At 35.9% G+C, this 18,796-nt stretch overlaps 1 protein-coding gene across 1 annotated transcript in view; it reads left to right on the forward strand.

Annotated features, from left to right (window-relative positions):
• The window catches only part of MEI4 (meiotic double-stranded break formation protein 4), a 72,274-nt gene that overhangs the window by 29,462 nt on the left and 24,016 nt on the right, over positions 1–18,796 (forward strand). Inside the window, exon 4 of the mRNA XM_065730929.1 lies at positions 7,789–7,920. Coding sequence (XP_065587001.1) covers positions 7,789–7,920 — 132 coding nt within the window. The remainder of the gene's footprint in view (positions 1–7,788; positions 7,921–18,796) is intronic.

Raw genomic sequence — 18,796 nt, forward strand, 5'->3', positions numbered from 1 at the left:
ACGATCGAAATTGCCCAGGAGTGAGTAATCTTACGATAATTTTGTTGGTTTCAGTACCTGGAGCTGTGGCTGGCAGCAAATTCCCCTAGACAAGATTGGTTTGCAGCATCTTCTGTCAGCAACTATCAGGACAGAACTTGACTCCTCAGTTTACAAAAACCTTGCCTGCTCAGGGGCAAATAATACTTAAAAATAGTTCCTTATATCACCATTGGCTCTCAAGTATGAATCTAGTGAGCTTAAGTTTTCTCAGATTAATTGAGTTCAAAGGGGAATATCGTGGCTCTTGAGACACAGTGTGTTTTGGTTGGTCAGAGAGTTTTGCATACATGGTGGAATAGCAGTTCATTTGCATGAATATTAGAATGCATTGCTGGGATTTTTATGGTCTAGTAAGAGTCAATGTTTGAATCTCTTGATTGTTGAATTAAATTTTCTCAGCAATCTGTTGTGCTATGTGGAGAGCTATTTAAGTCAAACGGTAATCAGAGGCCATTGTCTTGTGTAAATCGCTACAGTCTGAAGCAATCACTAGATTGACTGACTCATTTACTTCAGCAAAGTGGATCATAGGAGTAACTAAACAGGAATGAATGAAATAAAATTTTGTCTGCCTCTGAGACTTTTGTCCACCTTCACACATCCTTAGCTGATATACATCATGAACTAAAGCTACAATTGTTGAAGACACATGGGATGGTTAGCTGAATATTTTATTCTACCATTAGGGAGGTTTTTTTTGTTTTTTTTTTTTGTAGTATCCAAAATGCTTGTATTGCTGTAAAAATGCAATGAGTTCATTTTTATTTTTAATGTTTGTATGTATTTTAATAACAAGAACCATAGAATTTCTCTGTTCTTTTGTCTGTTTACCAATGAGCTTTTTCTTGTTGCTTAAATTTGTCATGCTTCTCTAGGAAATACTCATGTGTGCCCAATTAGGATGTGTGTTTTTGTTGCAGTGATGGGATAAAAATGAAGCAAGCTCTCTAGAGCCTGTATTCTAAGGCCCGTTCCAAAAAGTATTCCTTGTGTATCTTTGAGTGCTCAATGCTGCAGTGAAATTTGAGACCCTGAACAAGGTACCTACCTGTTCTCTTTATGAACGCATGTCAGGTAGATGGCATTTCTGATGGATTTAGTGGTGTTCAAAGTTGCTTGCACATTGTGAACAGAGGGAAGGAGAATGGGAGATTAAGAGATACACATCTGAAATCCATTTTCATTTCTAGGGACTGTCTGTGAGTCTTAAACAACTAAATGAGACTTTGATTTGCATTCGTAAAATTCTTTAAGTGTGACCAGCTCACACTGTAGTTTGTAAAATATAAGAATTAAGAAATACTGATTTTATCCAGTGTCTTATTTCTAAGCAGTCTTCAGATTAAAAAATTGAATCTGTAGCTCTTCTCTTCTGTCTGAGCTCACTCTTGTTCAGTGTCTCCCACATCTTTTAGCATGGCACAGGCACCCAGCATCAGCAGGCAGATGGCAGTTCTGTATACATATAAGCTTCTGACCAACTCTATCTATGAAAGGAGGATCAAGATGAGTATTAATTTGTATCTTGAAGTCAGGAAAGATTTTGCATTTACAGCTGCTTAATAATGAGTAGATTAATTAGACTAGTTATTTAAGAAATGGCCTTCAGCAGCAAACATTCACATGAGCTGCTGCTGATACCATTTTCCCGTTGACAGCGTTTACTGGTCTCAGATTATTGGATGTTTTAGATGTGTAGCTGCCTGTTTCATGAATTGCAAAGAAGGTGCAGACATTCAGATGTTGACCCCTGCTAATGTAGCATTGCTTAAAGTAAATCTGGTGTTGAAAACACAGGGTCTAGCAGGATTGCAAGTGTATTAAGTATTTAACTGTAATTCTTTACAGATCAACAAAATACCATACTACCACCAAGGAAAAAAACAAACAAACAAAAAAAAACCCCACAAATCCACAACAGTGTTTAGTATATTTATCTGGTCTACATGACATGTTTGTTCTGTATGTCTTATACTCTCTTGAGATAGATTAACAAATTCAAAATTAGAAAGAAAAGATAAATCTTTATCCCATTAAACTGAAGCAAAGAAAGTAAAATCGTAAGCTTGGAATAGAAGACTTGAAGATGATGTTATTGTGACTGTAGAATTTCTAATATAGCACGGTCTATAATTGAGAGCGAAGGTTTTCTGGGTAGCAGTCTATTTCAATAGCATACAAAGCACTATGTCACACTGTCCATCAAAATGTTTTTCTGCCTAAGCTCAGCAAAACAATTCTGAAATACTGCAGTATAAAAAAGAAGCTTGCAGCAAGGAAGCTAGCTGGTAGTCCTAGCAGAGAAAATTAGTTTTAGAAGAATTTTAGAAGCATGAACAATATTATAAAGTTAAGTTAAGGCTAAGTGCAGAGCAAAGGCTCAAGATGAAGTTTACAGAGGCAAGAATGGCTGTTTTCCTAAGTGTGGAAGGCAGGAGAAATAGTGCAGCATAAGAAAGGGGGGTAGATGAATGACAGTGATCAAATTAACAAAAGAAACAAAGGGACAGTAAGATATAGGGTATTAATGGTCTCTGAAAATAAGAGATTATTTTCGATTGACCTTTATTCAGGCGTGAAAGTTAGCATGGACTAAACAAAGTTTAAATGTAATGTAAATTCAAAGGCAAAAGAACTGCTTTGTTTTTAGTATCCTGAAATTTGAGGATACCTGCTTAATTATTTGCCTTTGTCTTCTGTTGCCAAATATACCAGTTGCTTGGAGGAAGAGTGCTGTTGATAGGCATGAAAGCTGTAAACTGAAATTTCCAGTCACGAGATATACTGAATCATGCAACTCAGGAAGGAATAATTTTGCTCGTGTAAGAACTAATGATTTTGAAACACACGTGATTTGAAATTAAAAGAAGAAGTCTAACATTCTAAACATTTACTTTCATATGTAAAGATATTTGTCCCAGTTCTCTGGGGAAACAGGGCTGTGTGTTGTTTGTCTTGTTGATCACTCTTTTTCTTACCAATAACTTTTAAAAAACGATAGCCGGTTTGAAGTCACATGGAAAGGGAAGTGAAAAGTAACAAAAAATCCCCTTCCAGTAGGTTTTAAAATTGGCTTGTTGAAGGAGAAACCAAATCGATATGCTTGAGGCAAGCAGAACATTAACACTGTATATTTATTTTGGTAACACACATTCTTCCCAGCCACTGGCAAACATTGCTGTGCATCATCAGGAACGTGGGAAGGGGGCAGGAACTAGGCGGTGGAATGAGGGTTAGAGGCAAACCCAAGTCTACCAAACTCAGTTATTTTCTTATTTCTGGTATTTTATTTTATTACATTTTTTTGTTCATTTATTTATTTATTTATTTGCAGTGTATTTTTCTGACTACTCTTAACTGAGAAATCCTGAACAGTGTAGGTTTTATTTCATCTATTCCAACTCAAGGGATTAAAAGATTTCTGTTAGTTTTTAAATGTTTGGTTGGTAGATTTGAGGAGGTGCTTTATTTTTAATGAAACTACATGCTATTTGAACTATTATCAGTTTGAAAGTTTCCAGAATTTAATTAGCAATGTATGAGCATCACTTTGAAGGATGAAGTCTTGCTTTTCTTCTACATTTGTGGATTTCTTTCTTATCTAATATAAATTCTGTGTGCATTTAATATATACAGCCTCTGAGGGTTTTTTAACTTTAATTCTTTGCTTTCTCCTTGTTTTTAATGTACTAAGAGATACACCAAAATGCAACACTGAATCTGTGCTTCTTTAATAGATCACTTAGCAGGTGGGACTTTTCAGAGACATCAATACCCATATCTCAAGTTCCTTAAGTACCATCATTACAAAATCCCTATGTACTCCATTTAGTAGAGCCTCAGGCTTTGAATTTGAAGATTCCCTGTCACCTATTCCTACAGAATTCCTGCTAGAAAGTGGTAACTCTTGCCAAAGTGAAAGAATATAGACTTCTTTTGAAAGATTCTCTTTTGAGTGTGTTCTTTGGGAAGACTACCATTGAAAAACTACTTTATTGAACTTAATGCAGACTGTGTTACTTGATTTCTATTGCAATGAATTATGGTTAAATCAATGAGTTTTGCCTGTCTAAGGAGCATGGAGTACTGAATAATGTCTACTGAAAACTCATCCATTTGTGGAGGTGTCTTCAGAGCATGTTTTATATTTTAATTCCTTTACTTGGTCTCATTTTGCTTTTTTTCTTTTAGTGATTGCTTCAGGTATGCTTTTTTAATGGATAATTTAATTTTAACATTTTAATTTTGCAGATTTTCAAACTTATATGTACACAATTTCTGAATTTTCTTTAATATCAGGAATTTATTGTTTATCTGTGACAGCATGAAGATTTGCTGCTGATTATAAAAACTTGACTATCTTTTATAATTTTCTTGTATTGATTTGGAGATTATATGCTGAAGTGAGGTGATTAATAAAGAAGATTCACTTGTTTGATTGTTATGATTGTGAACAGGAGATTGTATCATGATGGGCAAACAGTAGCCAAGGTGGTTGTATTAGGCTGGTAAATAGGCATTACATCAACTGACATCCTGACAGTAATTGGGAAACTACTAATTTATTGTTTCTACAGTAAAAGCAGGAAACAAGTGAGAGGAGGAAGATACTGGGTTGCTTTAGCAGGGTGCAACCGTACTTACCCTTAGTCCTGGAGAAATTAAAGCATGAAGATGGTATATTATTTTCCTCAAGGTTGTGTGTTCTTGATAGAACTGAAGGTTAAATAACTTACAGAATATATATGTGGAAACTATATATTCAGGTAGTACATGCACTTGAAAAGTTAAAATGTAAACTTATAAATGCAAAGTCCTTGAGATTGTAGCTATGTGGAGAAGGGACCTTGAACAAATAGAGAATTGAGAAACAGTACTAGTTTCATGGTGCAGTGAATATAGTCTCAGTTCCTTGAGTTGCTGCAATACAGTCAAATGATCTGTGATATAAGTGTGCCTGAAGATACTGAGCTAGCATTGTGGGTACTTTGTTTCCATGAGCTTAAAGAAGTCAAAAGTTTATTGTTTAGGATTTATAGCTATGTAAGTGACTAGTAAAGTGTTATTAAAGTTGTAACTCTTAGAAACCTTAGCTAGTAAATGATAGTTAATCCATTTAAGACCTGAAAATAAGTTAATTAATCTGTAAATTGTATTCTTCTTGAACCATGGAAACCTGAGCACTTCAGTGAATCCTAAATGCCATCACATCACTTTGAAGATGCAGTTGATTTCATGCCTGTGTAAGCATTGCTTTTTATGTAAAATCATAGATATCATTAGCTGTGTTTTGGTGGTAGTAGCAGTATTTTAAAAGAAAGTGGAACCAGTTGACTTGACAGGTAATGTCTCGAAACAAGGCAAAAATGTAAATAAGGTTTCATTGATGTCAAAAGGTATACCTGAATAATCCAGTTCCCTACTCTGCTTAAGCAGGCTTAGTCAGAGCAGGTTGTCAGGGGCTGCATTTAGTCATGTGTCGTACATCCCCAAGGATGGAGACTCCACAATCGCTCTGGGCAACCCCTACCACTGATTACTCTCCCAGTAAGCATATTTTTTTAATCATGTTTAAATGTAAATTCCTATGTTTTGTGCCTGTTGCTTCCTGTAGTTTCACCAGGTACCACTGAGAAGAGTCTGGGTATGTCTTCTTTACTTCTCCCTATCAGAAATGTATGTTGATAAGGTCCCTCTGAACCCTTTCTTCTGAAGCTGAATAGTCGAAGCTCTCTCAGCAGCTTCTTGTGTTTTAAACATTCTAATCCTTTCATCATCAACTTCGTTGATTTTACTCCAGCATGTCTCCTTTTTCTCTTCTGGAGAGCCCAGAACTGAACCTCACTCCAAATGCCTTTCACCAGTATTAGCAGAGGGTAAAGATTACCTCCCTTAATCTACTGGCAATATTCCTGCTCCTGCAGACCAGAATGGTGTTGGCTAATGTCATAAGGACATGCTGCTAGCTTTTTCTACTTGTTAGTCACCAGGAAGCCCAACACTCCTGCTTTTGTATTATCTTCAAACTTGCTGTGGGTTCGTCTGTCCCATCATAAGAGGTTCCTCATGAAGGTTAGACAGCTCTGGTGCTAACAGCAAACCCTGAGATGCACCACTAGTGAGTGGCCTCCAGCAGGCTGCTGTACCTTGGATCACAGTCCCCCATGTGTGGCAGATTGGGCAGATATTAATCCACCACACTGACCATTTACTGACTCAATATTTCATACATCATACTTGAAAAATTTTGTTGAAATGGGTTTATGAGAGACAGTTTTGAAAGTCTTATTAAATCCAGGTAGAAGGTGGTCACTGTTCTCCCTTCACCCATTCAGCTAGTGATGTAATCCTAGAAGGCTATCAAGATGTCTAAGTGTTCTCCTTTTTAAGTCCACACTGATGACTCCTCATCACCTTTGTGTCTGTCATCTGTTTGGAAATGCTTTTCAGGAAGATTCATCCCATTTAGACTCATTAAGTGGTGGTTTAGTTGAGAATGTGAATATATATATGGAATCATAGAATCACCAAGGTTGGAAGAGACCTCAGAGATGATGTAGTCAACCTGTCCACCTACCACCAGTATTTCTCTAAACGATATCCCTAAGTACAACACCTAAATGTTTCTTGAACACCTCCCTGAAGAGCCCATTCCAATGCCTGGCCATTCTTCCAGAGAACTTTTTTCCAACAGTGCCCAACCCGAACCTCCCCATAAACTCATGGCCAATCAAAATAGATAAAAATCAGCAGTTGGTCTGAGTGCAAGTGTGCATAACCTGGCTAGAGGAATAAACTAAATGCAGTTGTGCTTTTGAGTGGATGAGACAAGGTCAGAGTACTGTTTTGTCAGTCAAAAATATCCATCTACAGTGTGTTAGCTGTATCAGAAGACACTATGCAATAGCTACTGAATATTATTGCTGTAGGGGTATAAAGTTTTAATGTTATATATTTAGTGTATTTTTTTCTTTGAATTCATACATTAGAAAAAAGATTCTAGTGGTGTTATATGAAGTTACATTTTTGTTGCTGTCTACAGCAGTATGTTACATAAATTATAGCATTATATAATGACTGTACATTGCATTTCAGGAAACTAAGGAAATATTTTTTAATTTATTTTAAATAGAAAGAAATAGCAAACATAAAACTCCTTTAAGTTTGCATAACTCCTTTTGCGGTTCAAGAGACATTGGTAATAGCCAGTTAAACGACAAATTGCAACTGAATTGTTTGAACTTGAAAATCCAGTGCATCTTCTATCAGTTTGCATTTCATCAAGATTATTCTTGATAACTCCATTGATTGAACCATCTAGTATAGCTTCTTGCTTATTTCAGATAATTTCTTTGTTCATTTGTCTACTTGGGAAAAAATTAGTTCCTGTCTGTGCAGAGTGGTCACTCATTTTCTGTGACAACAGGAAGGACAGAATGACTGCTAATGCCCAAGGGAATGCCTTGAGGAATTTGCACCCTTGGGGACATTTCTTTGTATGGTATACTGTGAAACTTATGAGAACACATGATTTTTGGGTAAAGGACGTAGGTTTTCGTAAAGTATACAAGAATACGTATCTCCTATACACTATACTTACCTTAATTATATACATAAGCTTCAAGAAAAATTAATTTGATATTTTATTCTTAAAAAAATATTGGCATATAAATCTTGTTTTTGTTTAAGGGATTCATTTGGGGTAAAAAAAAAAGAAACATTTTGAAAGATTACATTTCTGTTTAGTTTCAGGCGCTGAATGCTGTGTCAAACACTCTTGTTTTGCTAGGAAGGAACAGCATACTTCGAAATTCTTTAATGTCTTTACTACTGTCAGAACTACAGCAGTTTGCTGAGCAGATGTTGCAAGCTTACCAGGTACTGCCATCTTTTCTTCTCGAGGAATACAAGAATTGGTGTTGGGGAGTGTTTTATCTACATCTGTTTGTTTCATGGGATGTAGTCATTTCATCATTCTGTACAGTGTTGTACAGGGTCTGGCTGGGATGGAGTTAGCTTTCCTCACAGCAGCCATACACAGTCATACTCTACACTTATAGCTAGAATGTCATTGATTTACAACAGTGTTTTGGCTATTGCTGAGCAGTGCTACCATAGCATTTTAGTCAGTACATCATTATATAAAATGCACAGGTTTAAGATTCCTAATTTCACCAGCAGATTCAAAAGAGATATAAAGGAAAATAAAAATTCCTGATGGAAAAAAGTAAAATGATTGGGGTGTATAATAAACAGATTGTATAGGTTCTAAGATGTGTATTTTGTAAAATACGTAAGTTAGTTAGGAGTCAGTTAAAATTAATTCTTTAAAGATTTAAATATGTCTTTGGACCCATAAAGAATTAGGACTTTCCATTTGTTCCTGAGATTGAAAGTTGCATTATTTTTCTTCAGAATTAGTTAATAATTTGTTGCTTCACATTATATTAATTTACATGATACAAATGTTATCCAGCACTTAAAGTTGTATTTCATTTATTGTAATGAGTAGGAGATGAAAAGCGAAATGGAGTGGAGATGACATATTTGTTAAAATTGATTTTTTTGTTAGATTTTTATATTGAAATGATATGTAATTTGAATAGATGGAACCAGCATAATTGTTTTCAAGTGAACTATAGAGTTGGAAAGAAAGAGAGTGAGTAGATATTCCTTTTAAAATTTGAAGAAGATGTGAAAGATGAAGATGTGGATTTTCATATGTTTTTCATATATTTTTCATATATTTTTCTGCAGTGGTATACGTTTAGTTAAAAATGGTACAGTCTCACTTGGGATTACAGCTTGATTGTGTAGAGTTCTACAAGGGTCAATGAAAAGAAAGCATACACTAAGTGGAAAATGAAGTCATTGTATATCTAGTAAATATTCTTCCTATGTGTATAACCAGCACTGTGGTCCAGTCTAAAAATTTCCTATGTGTTGCTTGAGCAGGCTTTACATTTTTCTGTAATGCATGATGTGTAGGAGCAAGTTACAAAAAGGAAAGGTTACAAAACTGTGTTACTTGAAGTTGAGAAAATTGGAGTAAATTAGTATCTTGTGATTTTAACTGTAAGAGATTCTCTTTACACAGTACCAACTTGGATTTTTCTACTGGCAATTTGTTTTTTATTACTTGTGGTGTAATTTATATATTTATGTGAAGAAAAGAGAACATTAGATTCCTACATAAATATTAAAAAAATGGCAATTTAATCCTTAAACAATTCCTATACAACAGCTGACATAGTAAATGGATTAAAAGTCTGTTTCTCAAGGATGGCTTGATGCCCTTAGTTGTGTAGAACAATTTTGTAGCGTTTTTTTTTTTTTTTTTTCAACATAAGCAGAAAGAAATGCTGTAATTGGTTAAAACTTGTGCCAGGAGTAGTTTATTTTGTAAAGTACATACAGTGGAAAGTGTAAAGATGCCACAGAATTTTTCCTTACTCTCTAATAAGTTGTTTTCCTATGTAACTCTTACATAGGAACACTTACCATCTTTTCTGCCCTTCATCGGGAGGATCATTGTATGACTGTCTTCGTGTAAAGTGCTGGCCCAGTTTCAGAGCTCAGGAGAAATTCTGTGGAGACAGAAACTTACACTCAAAAGAAAAAACAAAGATTCTTTTGATCTGTTTCTCCATCTTTACTATATGTAAAAAAAAAAAAATCAGGGCAGTAAAATGCATTTGTTACTTGACTTTTTCAGCTTCAGGATCAGGTCTTTTTTCAGGTAAACTCTTTGCTACCTATAGGTCACCTTCTGTCACATTTTACTTACCTTGTTTTTGTGCTTTCTTCAGGTCTTTTCTGTTATCAATACATAATACAGATTTCCAGATTTTATACTATTAAAGGCCTTCACAAAATGCCTCCCACCTTTAATACGAGGAGAGTTTAAAAAGGATAATGACTTAATGAGGTTTCCTTCTACCCCTTCTTTAAACAGCACTTTCTGTGATCCTCTCTGAAGAATCTTTTTGGATCATCTAGTTCTCTGATATTCAAGAGTTTCTTTCCATAAAAAAAGTTTTCATCTCTACTTCTGTGTCCTTCCACTGTTAAAAATCTGCCTTCTGCTCCTGAAATAATATACCCTCTTTTATGTATTTATTTCTCTATTTATTTTCTTCCAGCGGGGTTGCATGGGGGTGATAGAGGCATATTGCCTTCTGATTAAGGAATTTATGTATTTATATTTTTCTCATCCAGTGTTAATAATGTTTCTTGGGAGGTTAATGGACCTTGATCAACCAATCGCAAACTCAGGGCTGGAAAAGGACTTTCAGATATATTCCTACCAAAGCTTAGAGTGCTTTCTTTTGACTCCGTTTAGAACACACAGCTTTTAAGAATCCATCAGAAGAATAAGTGAGCTTCATTTGCTTAGGAAATCTCCAGTGTTTTACAGTAACAATGTAGTCTGGAAATGTTCATTGCCAGCACGAAAGTCAAACTTAGTCTGGGAGCTGCAGAATGTTCCAGGTGACTGAATATGTAACTGCGAGAAATGTGTGCAGGTATCTCTGTAGGTGACCTTGGAAGTACAGGACCTTGACAGCCTGCAGTTCATGTAGTTTCCTGTATGTAACTAAAGTTCTGGCTTGCTGAGAAAAGAATTTTTTTTCATTTCATGCATTTGTGTATTTAGCTTTACATTCATTTATTCACATTTATGTTTGATATTCACTTACAAACCCATATACATCCTGTAAGGATCATTTTTCTGAAAATACTGTGTAATGTAAACCTCTCTACATACCACAGTACAACACCAAACTTCTGACAGCCTGATTTCAGACCTGTTTCTGTGTGTTCCTGAGTTCATGGAGCATTAGCTTTGGTAGGCATGATCCTGAAATAAGTTTTAAATCCTTTTTCTTGATTTATAATCAATGTAACAATTCACTTATTAATTAGAAATATTCAGCTTCAGAGATTTAAAAATTTCATCTTAAATATTTAAATTTGAAAATGGTTAAAATTTTATATAATCAACTTCCATTAACTGACCATTATCACTATCCTGTTTTATTACTTAAGCAAAACTTCTATTAGTTGCAAGCTGTTTCATGTCTTCCACTTCATAAAATGGAATCAGAGACTCTTAGGTTTAGTTATGATAAGAGGTGAACAGGAATGACAGATGTCCATGCCTACTACAACATTTTGTTGGCAATTAATTCATAAATATTTGGTGAACCACAGAGATTGAAAATAATGGCTTTTGCGTCCAAGCACATTTATTTGTTTGATTTTGTACAATTAAAATGCTTTTCTTAAAGTGATGTTTTCTAACATTAACTTGCATTGAAATCAAAATTCATTTTAACTTTTCTAAAGGAATCCTATAGATATTTCAAGGGTTTTAGTTTAATTTTAATCATATTGTAAAATGCTTGTATTTTAGATTATGTAACCTTCTGTTGCCTTGGCCCAGGCGCAAAACCTCACACTTGGTTTTGTTGAACATCATGAGGTTCTCCTGAGTGCACTGCTTGAGCCTGTCTAGGTCTCTCTGGATGACATCCCATCACTCTGGTGTGTCATCCATACCACACAGTTTGGTGTCATCTGTAAAATTTTTGAATGTGCACTCTTTCTCACTGTGTGAGTCACTGATGATATTAAAGTCCCAGTACTGACCCCTGAGAGACACCACTCATCACTGATCTGCACCTGGACATTGAGCCATTGACCACTACTCTCCATGTACAGTCTTGCGATTCATCCGTTGGTTTATTCACTCATCAAATTCATGTGTTTTCGATTTAGAGATGAAAATGTTGTGTGAGGGACTGTATCTAAGGCCTTAGTAAAGGCCATATAGAAGCTCTTCTCTTGTCCATTTAATGCCATCACAGAAGGCCACCAGGTTGGTCAGGCAGGACTTGCCCTTGGTGAAGCCATGCTGGTTGTCTTGTATCACCTCCCTCTCTTCCACATTCCTTAGCATAGCTTCCAGAAGGATCTTTTCCATGATCTTCCCTGGCACATAGATGAGACTGACAGGTCAGTAGTTCCCTGTGCTTTTCTTTCTACCCATGTGTCTGATCTCATCAGATACATATCTGTATTTGTTGTAATAGAGCATTTAAAAGGGATTGAAAAATTCCTTTCTAATTTTCCCAATTATAGTGTAAAGTGGCGTAAGTCATTGATTAGAAGAAAGTAGTTGAGTGTATTATATGACTGTAAAATATACTAAAATGACTGACTGTTCAGCCTACCTGGATTTTTGCAGTTTCTGCTGACTTTTACTTACACATCAAATTAATAATACTTCACCCATGTGAAAGAAAAGAGCTTTATGCTATGCAGGCCTCATGAAAATAATTAAACTGGCATCTGGGCATCTGTTCATCCTTTTTAAGATGTCATTTCTTTCCTTGTTAAGTTGGTAAGCACAGATTGTAACATGCTTTAAACTGTGAATGTTGAAAGTTGCTGCAAAACAGTGATCTGGCTAAATACAGAATTATCTTCTATTCCACATGACTGCTGATGCTACTGGTAACAAAAGTATTAATGGGTTTATATAACAATCAGTGGATCTGCTTTTTTTCCTCAAAGATATGTATCTGGCTTGGAAATACATATTTGCAAATTCATAAATCTTTCCCCTAAATGACAGCAGTGAAAGAATCATTCAGGACTTGCTGTATGTCAGAAGAGGGCCATATGTCTTTGAAGCATATGCCTACTTCTGTGATATATCTCATTCTCTATTAAAGATTAGATTATAAGATGCATACATAACAGTGTGACATGTCGAAACTAGAAAATTAAAAATGGTCCATACAGTTTCTCTCCTCCCTCTCATACTATCATTAAATGGTATCATAGAGGAGAAGGGAGCTGAGAAGTGTTCTTAGAAAGCTAAAGCACAGTAGGGCAGTGGTTGGCAAAACTGAGGATGACATACAGTCAAAACAGCTCAGGTGTATTTGGGAATTGAAGAACCACATACTGATCACATTAGGAGAACTTGACATGTCTGATGACCAGAGAATTATTAGTCTTAATTTTGGTGAAACCTCTCATTCATGGAAACATAAATACCAGAAGAGGAAAATTTTCAGAAATTGGGATATACCATACCTTAACAAGTATAAAGGTAATATTCTTAGAAACCCTTCTATTTTAAATAATCTGAAAAATCTAAGCTTTCTAAAAGGACTGTTTAGAAAGAAAAATAAATAAACAAATTAACATGATTGTAAATAGAAAGTACTTGAATTACATTATTAAATACAGCTTACAGTAAGTAAATAAGAGATGAATGCTTATCTGCGTTGATGCCACAGTTGGCTTTTACTGCTTTATTCTCATTGTGGCTTCTGTCCTTTTTCTGCTTTCTTGACAGCACAGTTAATCCTGTAAACTTTAAAGTATGCTCTAAATAGAAGGAACATATTTGGCATACATCGTCATTATTGCTTAATCAAATAAATGTGCTCCTGGTAATTTGCTCTCTTTACAGGGCATGCCTAGCAATGGTGTGTAAGACAGCATGATGTTACAGAAAATAAAACATGGGTTCCTTATTGCTTTTGGATATTGGTGTTACCTGTGTGAACTGGCATATATACTGTAGATTTACCTTTTAATTTTATTTTGCACTTGTTTGAAGTCCAAAGCTTCACCAAATGCTTTTCAGGAAATGTTATGAATGAACAGCTCCTCTGTCAATGGCTTGCAATTTATTTGCTGTTATATTATATGCAGATATAAAATACAAAATGGGAAGCATTGTAGCCCTAGAATTTTTAGCTAGGAGTTGCCACTAAATGGATTTCTGTTTGGAAGAGTAATTACAGTTGATGTTTAAGCTGTCTTTAAATAATCACCTAGATAAAAATAGTAAAATGCAAGTGGAAGCTAAGGAATTATAGTGACTTACCAGTGAAATAGTGACTTCATTTTTTCAAAATGATCTTTTCATTTTATAGGACGCATAAATATATTTGGATTTCTTCACATTTATTTCCCCCTCTCTAAATATGTAAGATAGTTGAGTCTGTGAAGAATTTGAGCATTGTCCTGCTCCTTTGGGAACTTATTTGTTGCTGATATATATATATATATATATATATGTATATAATTAAAAGTAACTTTGAAGCTGTGACTGTCAACTTATTGAGTTTATGCATAGCCATCACTGCTCATATCACAGCGTCTGAAAGATTAGCAGATGTTTGTTCAGTACTTTCTAAAATGTTAAAGCACCGTGAGATATATGTTCTGTGGTGTTCCATCAAGCATAGAAATACAGCTTCTGATCCTTGCATGTTCTTTGATAAGCAATATTTTTGTTTTGCAATCCATTTGGCTGTGTGCTTGGGCTGAGCTCTTGAGTTTTCAAGGGACCATGTGGATTGGCTTAGGTTGTTCATTGGTAGGGATGGCTGCAGTGGACTTACACCTGATTTAGGTTTAGGATTGCAAAATAAGGTTGTCAGCAAAGAGGAAAGATACTGAAAGGTAACATCTGTCACAAACTAACAAGCTGTGTTTGTTCTGCTGCCTGGGTTTTAGTCAGGCTAGAGCTGTATTACAACAAATTCACTGGTTATGCCCTCAGCTGAAACTGTTATGGACAACAGTTGTGATGGTGGTGATTTTTTTTTTATTTTGGATCTGTCCTTGTCGATGAACTGCAGTGACCACCACATCCAGATGGAGCTGCAGTCCCAAGTTTGCATCCAAAATGAGCAGACCTCACTGCTAGGTTTTGAGTGATGTACAGGTGATTAAGAGAGTGGTTTTATGTCTGGGCTGAAAGGATATTTGAGGTTTTGTTTTGAGGGTAAGGTTTGAGTTCTGGTTTGTGTGGCTGAGATGTGTTGTAGGTTAAATCTTGTTCTGTAGTTAGTCTAGATTTTTGGTGTCAGCATTCAACCTGGATGGTTAAGGCTTGGTCTGGCAGGCAGCAATGTCCCCAGAGGTGGAGGTAAGTTTCAGGACTGAAATCAGCAGGAGCTCCCAGGATTTGCAGGATTTCTGACATAGATTTAATTTAGAGAGAGAGGATGTGGTGAGCTAAAGATAAACATGTTTATAGGGCTGGACTAACTTGGATTATCCATTTTAATTAGGCCTTCTCAATTCTCAGGTATGTCTGTGGTGTGCTGTATGCTTGGGCTTGTGTGAGAACAAGAATAAAAAGTGAATTTGTTGCTGTATTTGCAACTCCTAGGAGATTTGGAGATGCAGAAAGAGGATGTTGTGCTAAGTTTGTGATGAGGGAGAAAGGCAGCAGCAGCTGAATGTGTTTAGATCTGGGTGTCAGTGACACGGACTGCTGTTAAGCTAGAGAGCAAGGTTTGGATGTCCAGGATTTGTGCATTGCAGAATGCTTTGTGAAAGTTGGAGGTATTCCAGAAAGAGGTATGGTTGGGCAAAATTTAATTTATATGCTTTGATTAGATTTAGGATTAAGATGTTGTTGATTGCATTCTTGAACTTGGATGAAATACGTGCAACCATATACTTATGTTCATTGAACCACATTTGTAAACGTACACATTCGTAGAATAATTGACGATAGCACAATCTGTATTGCTTGTTTTCTGGAATTATTTCTTTCCTGCTGAAAGACATTTGAAATTAATGTAGCACTAACAGAATTAAAATTAGTTTTAGGAAATAATATTCTTGAATTTACCCAAGTTCAGTTTCCTATTGTTTATAATGGTATATGTTAATTTGGTTCTAGAAACAGCTCACAAATTGAGAAATGAATTGAGTCAACTTCATAGGGAAAGAAAATGGGGAAAAATATAGAAGAAAAATAGGAGAAAAAATAAGATTTTTGATATTTGTCTTTTTTTTCTTTTGTAAGCACTGGCATTTCAAGTTACATGATTACAGCTCAACCTTTGAAGATTGAACTTGCATATTTTGTATTTCCTTGTGTCTGTCAATCCCTGAATTTAGCTGGCAAAGCACAATTAAATCTCTAGGTGTTAGGTCTTGAAACTTTTGGCTTCATTTCATCCTTAAAATTAGTTCTTTCATTGGAAGTTACTCCTGTCTCTGAGTTTTCAGAGTATCCAATGTCTAGCTGAAGTTGCTATTTTAAAGAACTCTTTTTTCATGTAACCTGATTATTTAATCAAAACTCTTTTACTAAGCCAAGCTATTACATTTAATATAGAATACTGGAGGGAACTGTGTACAAATGAGAGAGAGGTTGCAGAGAAATTAAAACCTGAGTAGTTCTTCTGCCTATAGGAATATATTATTGGCAGAGCTTAGTTTGGGTTAGCTTATTGAGATATTCAGTTTGAGTCCTTCCTGCACAATTTGATTATGTGAGTTACAATTCAGTTCTGTTAACTACTTAAATAAAGTAACTTCATCAAATGACCACAGAATTAAAAAGATTAGAAAGGAGCTCTGGCGGTGATTTAGTTCAGCCCCTCTGTTTAAAGCATGCTCAGCTTGAGCAGGTTGCTCAGTCTGTGTCTAATCAAATTTTCAAGTTTTTCAACTACAACAGTGTTTGGTAACCTTTAGCAGCTCCTAGTAGAATGCTGTCAGGTTGGTTAAACACAATTTGCTTCTTTGCAAATCAGTGCTGACTACTCTTTTTCACCATGTTGTCTATCATATGCCTGGAAATGGCTTCCAAGATTATTTGCTGTGTCAGCTGTCCAAGGATCAAGGTTAGATGATCTGACCTGTAGTTCCGTGGATGTTCCTTTTTGAAGACTGCACTGTCATTCTCTTTCTTCCTCTCCTCAATAACTCTTCCAGTTGCCAAGACCTTCCAAAGATAATGACCTTGCCGTAACATTGATCACTTCTCTGAACTATTATAGGTGCATGCCATCAAGTCCAATGGTCTTATGTGTCCAGTTTCTTGAAATGTTTCTCAACCTTGTTCATCTCCAATCAGGGTAAATTTTCACTTCTCCAAACTTTCCCAAGGTCTCAGACATGTGGTGCTCCAGAAGTCTGATCTTACCAGTAAAGTTCAAGCAGAAGAAGGCAGTGTGTCCCTCAGCACCTGTTCCTTTGCAACATTTTTCCTTATCTCCTGTTTGCTGCTGATGTATCTCTAGAAATCATCCCTGATGTACTTCATGTTCCTATTCACTTCCAGATAGACTTTTTCTTTCTTAACCCTGTCTCTTCAAATATGGACAGTGTTGTTGTATTCTTTCAGTTACCTGTCACGCTTCCACACCTTAATCCATCCTTTTTTATATTTGAATTTTGTCAGGAGCAGCTTGTTCATCCATGCAGGAGCCATGCAACTTTTTCTTACCTGTACATCAGGTAGAGCATTTTTGAGCTTGAGCCTTGAAAATTAGTGCTCATGTGCCTCTTTTCTCTGGTGTCATACAACATTGCTTTTTTCCCAAATGCGTTGCTGAAGAGACTGAAATACGTTCTCTTGACACCCAAGGTGGTGACCCTGATTTTCACTTTTGATAAATTTTTCAGCAGTAAGTGGGATTATAGTTGCAAATTAGTTGAGTTCTTGAGGAAAGTATTAAATCATACAGAGTTGAGTCACTTTTCCAGCTATCAAGAAGCAGTCTTTCTTGGGAAGTTTTATAGATGCTTCAGTAAAACTCTCAAAGTTAACAATCAGACTTATGTGAAGGTAATTCTTATTGAATGCAGATTAATAATTTTTAATTTGTGGAAATTTAAGGTGAATATTAAGACATGCTCAGAAAATCCTCCTTTGTGCTGAATTCCCTCTAGTCTAGGTAAGACTGGGTATGGACTCTGTTCTGAAGGACTCTATATACTAGGTTATCCTCTAGTCTTCCATACCCAAAAGATATTTCAGAGGAAACTTAAATAACTGATTGAATGAAATGTATTTAAGTATGTCACAAGTCTTTGATGTTATTAAAAAGAAATGTTTTATTTTACTTAATCAAGGAAACAAGAGAAGGTAACATCATTTTCATTTAAAAAAAAAAAAGAAGCTTTTAATTTAACATTTCTCTGATTTTAAGAAGGGTCCTGAATAACTTCAAGCAAGAAAATATAATTATTTGTCTAGCAATCTTAAGACCAAATGGTGCTTGGATCTCTTAGAAATTGTTTTGGCTTTCTTCATACTGTATATCAATTTATAAACTTGCAGTTGAAATTACAAGCTTGACAAAGCCTCCTTTTTGTCTGCTCATATTGGCAAACTTACTTTCTTCTTTCTGTACTTCTGAGAAGTATAGAATCATAGGAATCATTAGTTGGAAGGGACATTAAATTTCACCTAGTGATGGGTGGGAACATTCCCCACTATGTCAGACTGCCCAGGGCCCCATCAACTGGCCTGTAACACTTCCAGGGATGTGACAACCTGTTCCAGTGCCTCTCCACCCTCACTATAAAAAAGTTATCCTTTAAATCCAACCTAAGTATATCCACATTAATCTTGAAGTCATTTCCCCTTGTTCTGTCACCACAGGCCCTGCTAAAGAGTCTGTTCCCTGCTTTCCTTTAGGTCCCCTTTAGATATTGAATGTCCACTCTCAGGTCACTTCAGAGGTTTCTCTTCTTCAGGCTGAACAAAATCAGCCCTCTGTCCTTGTAGGAGAGATGTTCCATCCCTTGAATCATTTTTGTGATGCTCCTCTGGACATGATTGAACAGGTCCATGTCTCTCCTGTGCTGTGGGTTCCACATGTGTACACGGTACTTCAGGTGAGGTCTCACCAGTACAGAGTAGAGGAGCAGGATCATCTCCCTCAACCTGCTGACCACTCTTACTGCAGCCCAG

Source organism: Cyrtonyx montezumae, unplaced genomic scaffold, assembly GCF_038088225.1.
Source record: "Cyrtonyx montezumae isolate F1298 unplaced genomic scaffold, pur_monq_1.0 scaffold_13, whole genome shotgun sequence".
Lineage (NCBI taxonomy): Eukaryota > Metazoa > Chordata > Aves > Galliformes > Odontophoridae > Cyrtonyx > Cyrtonyx montezumae.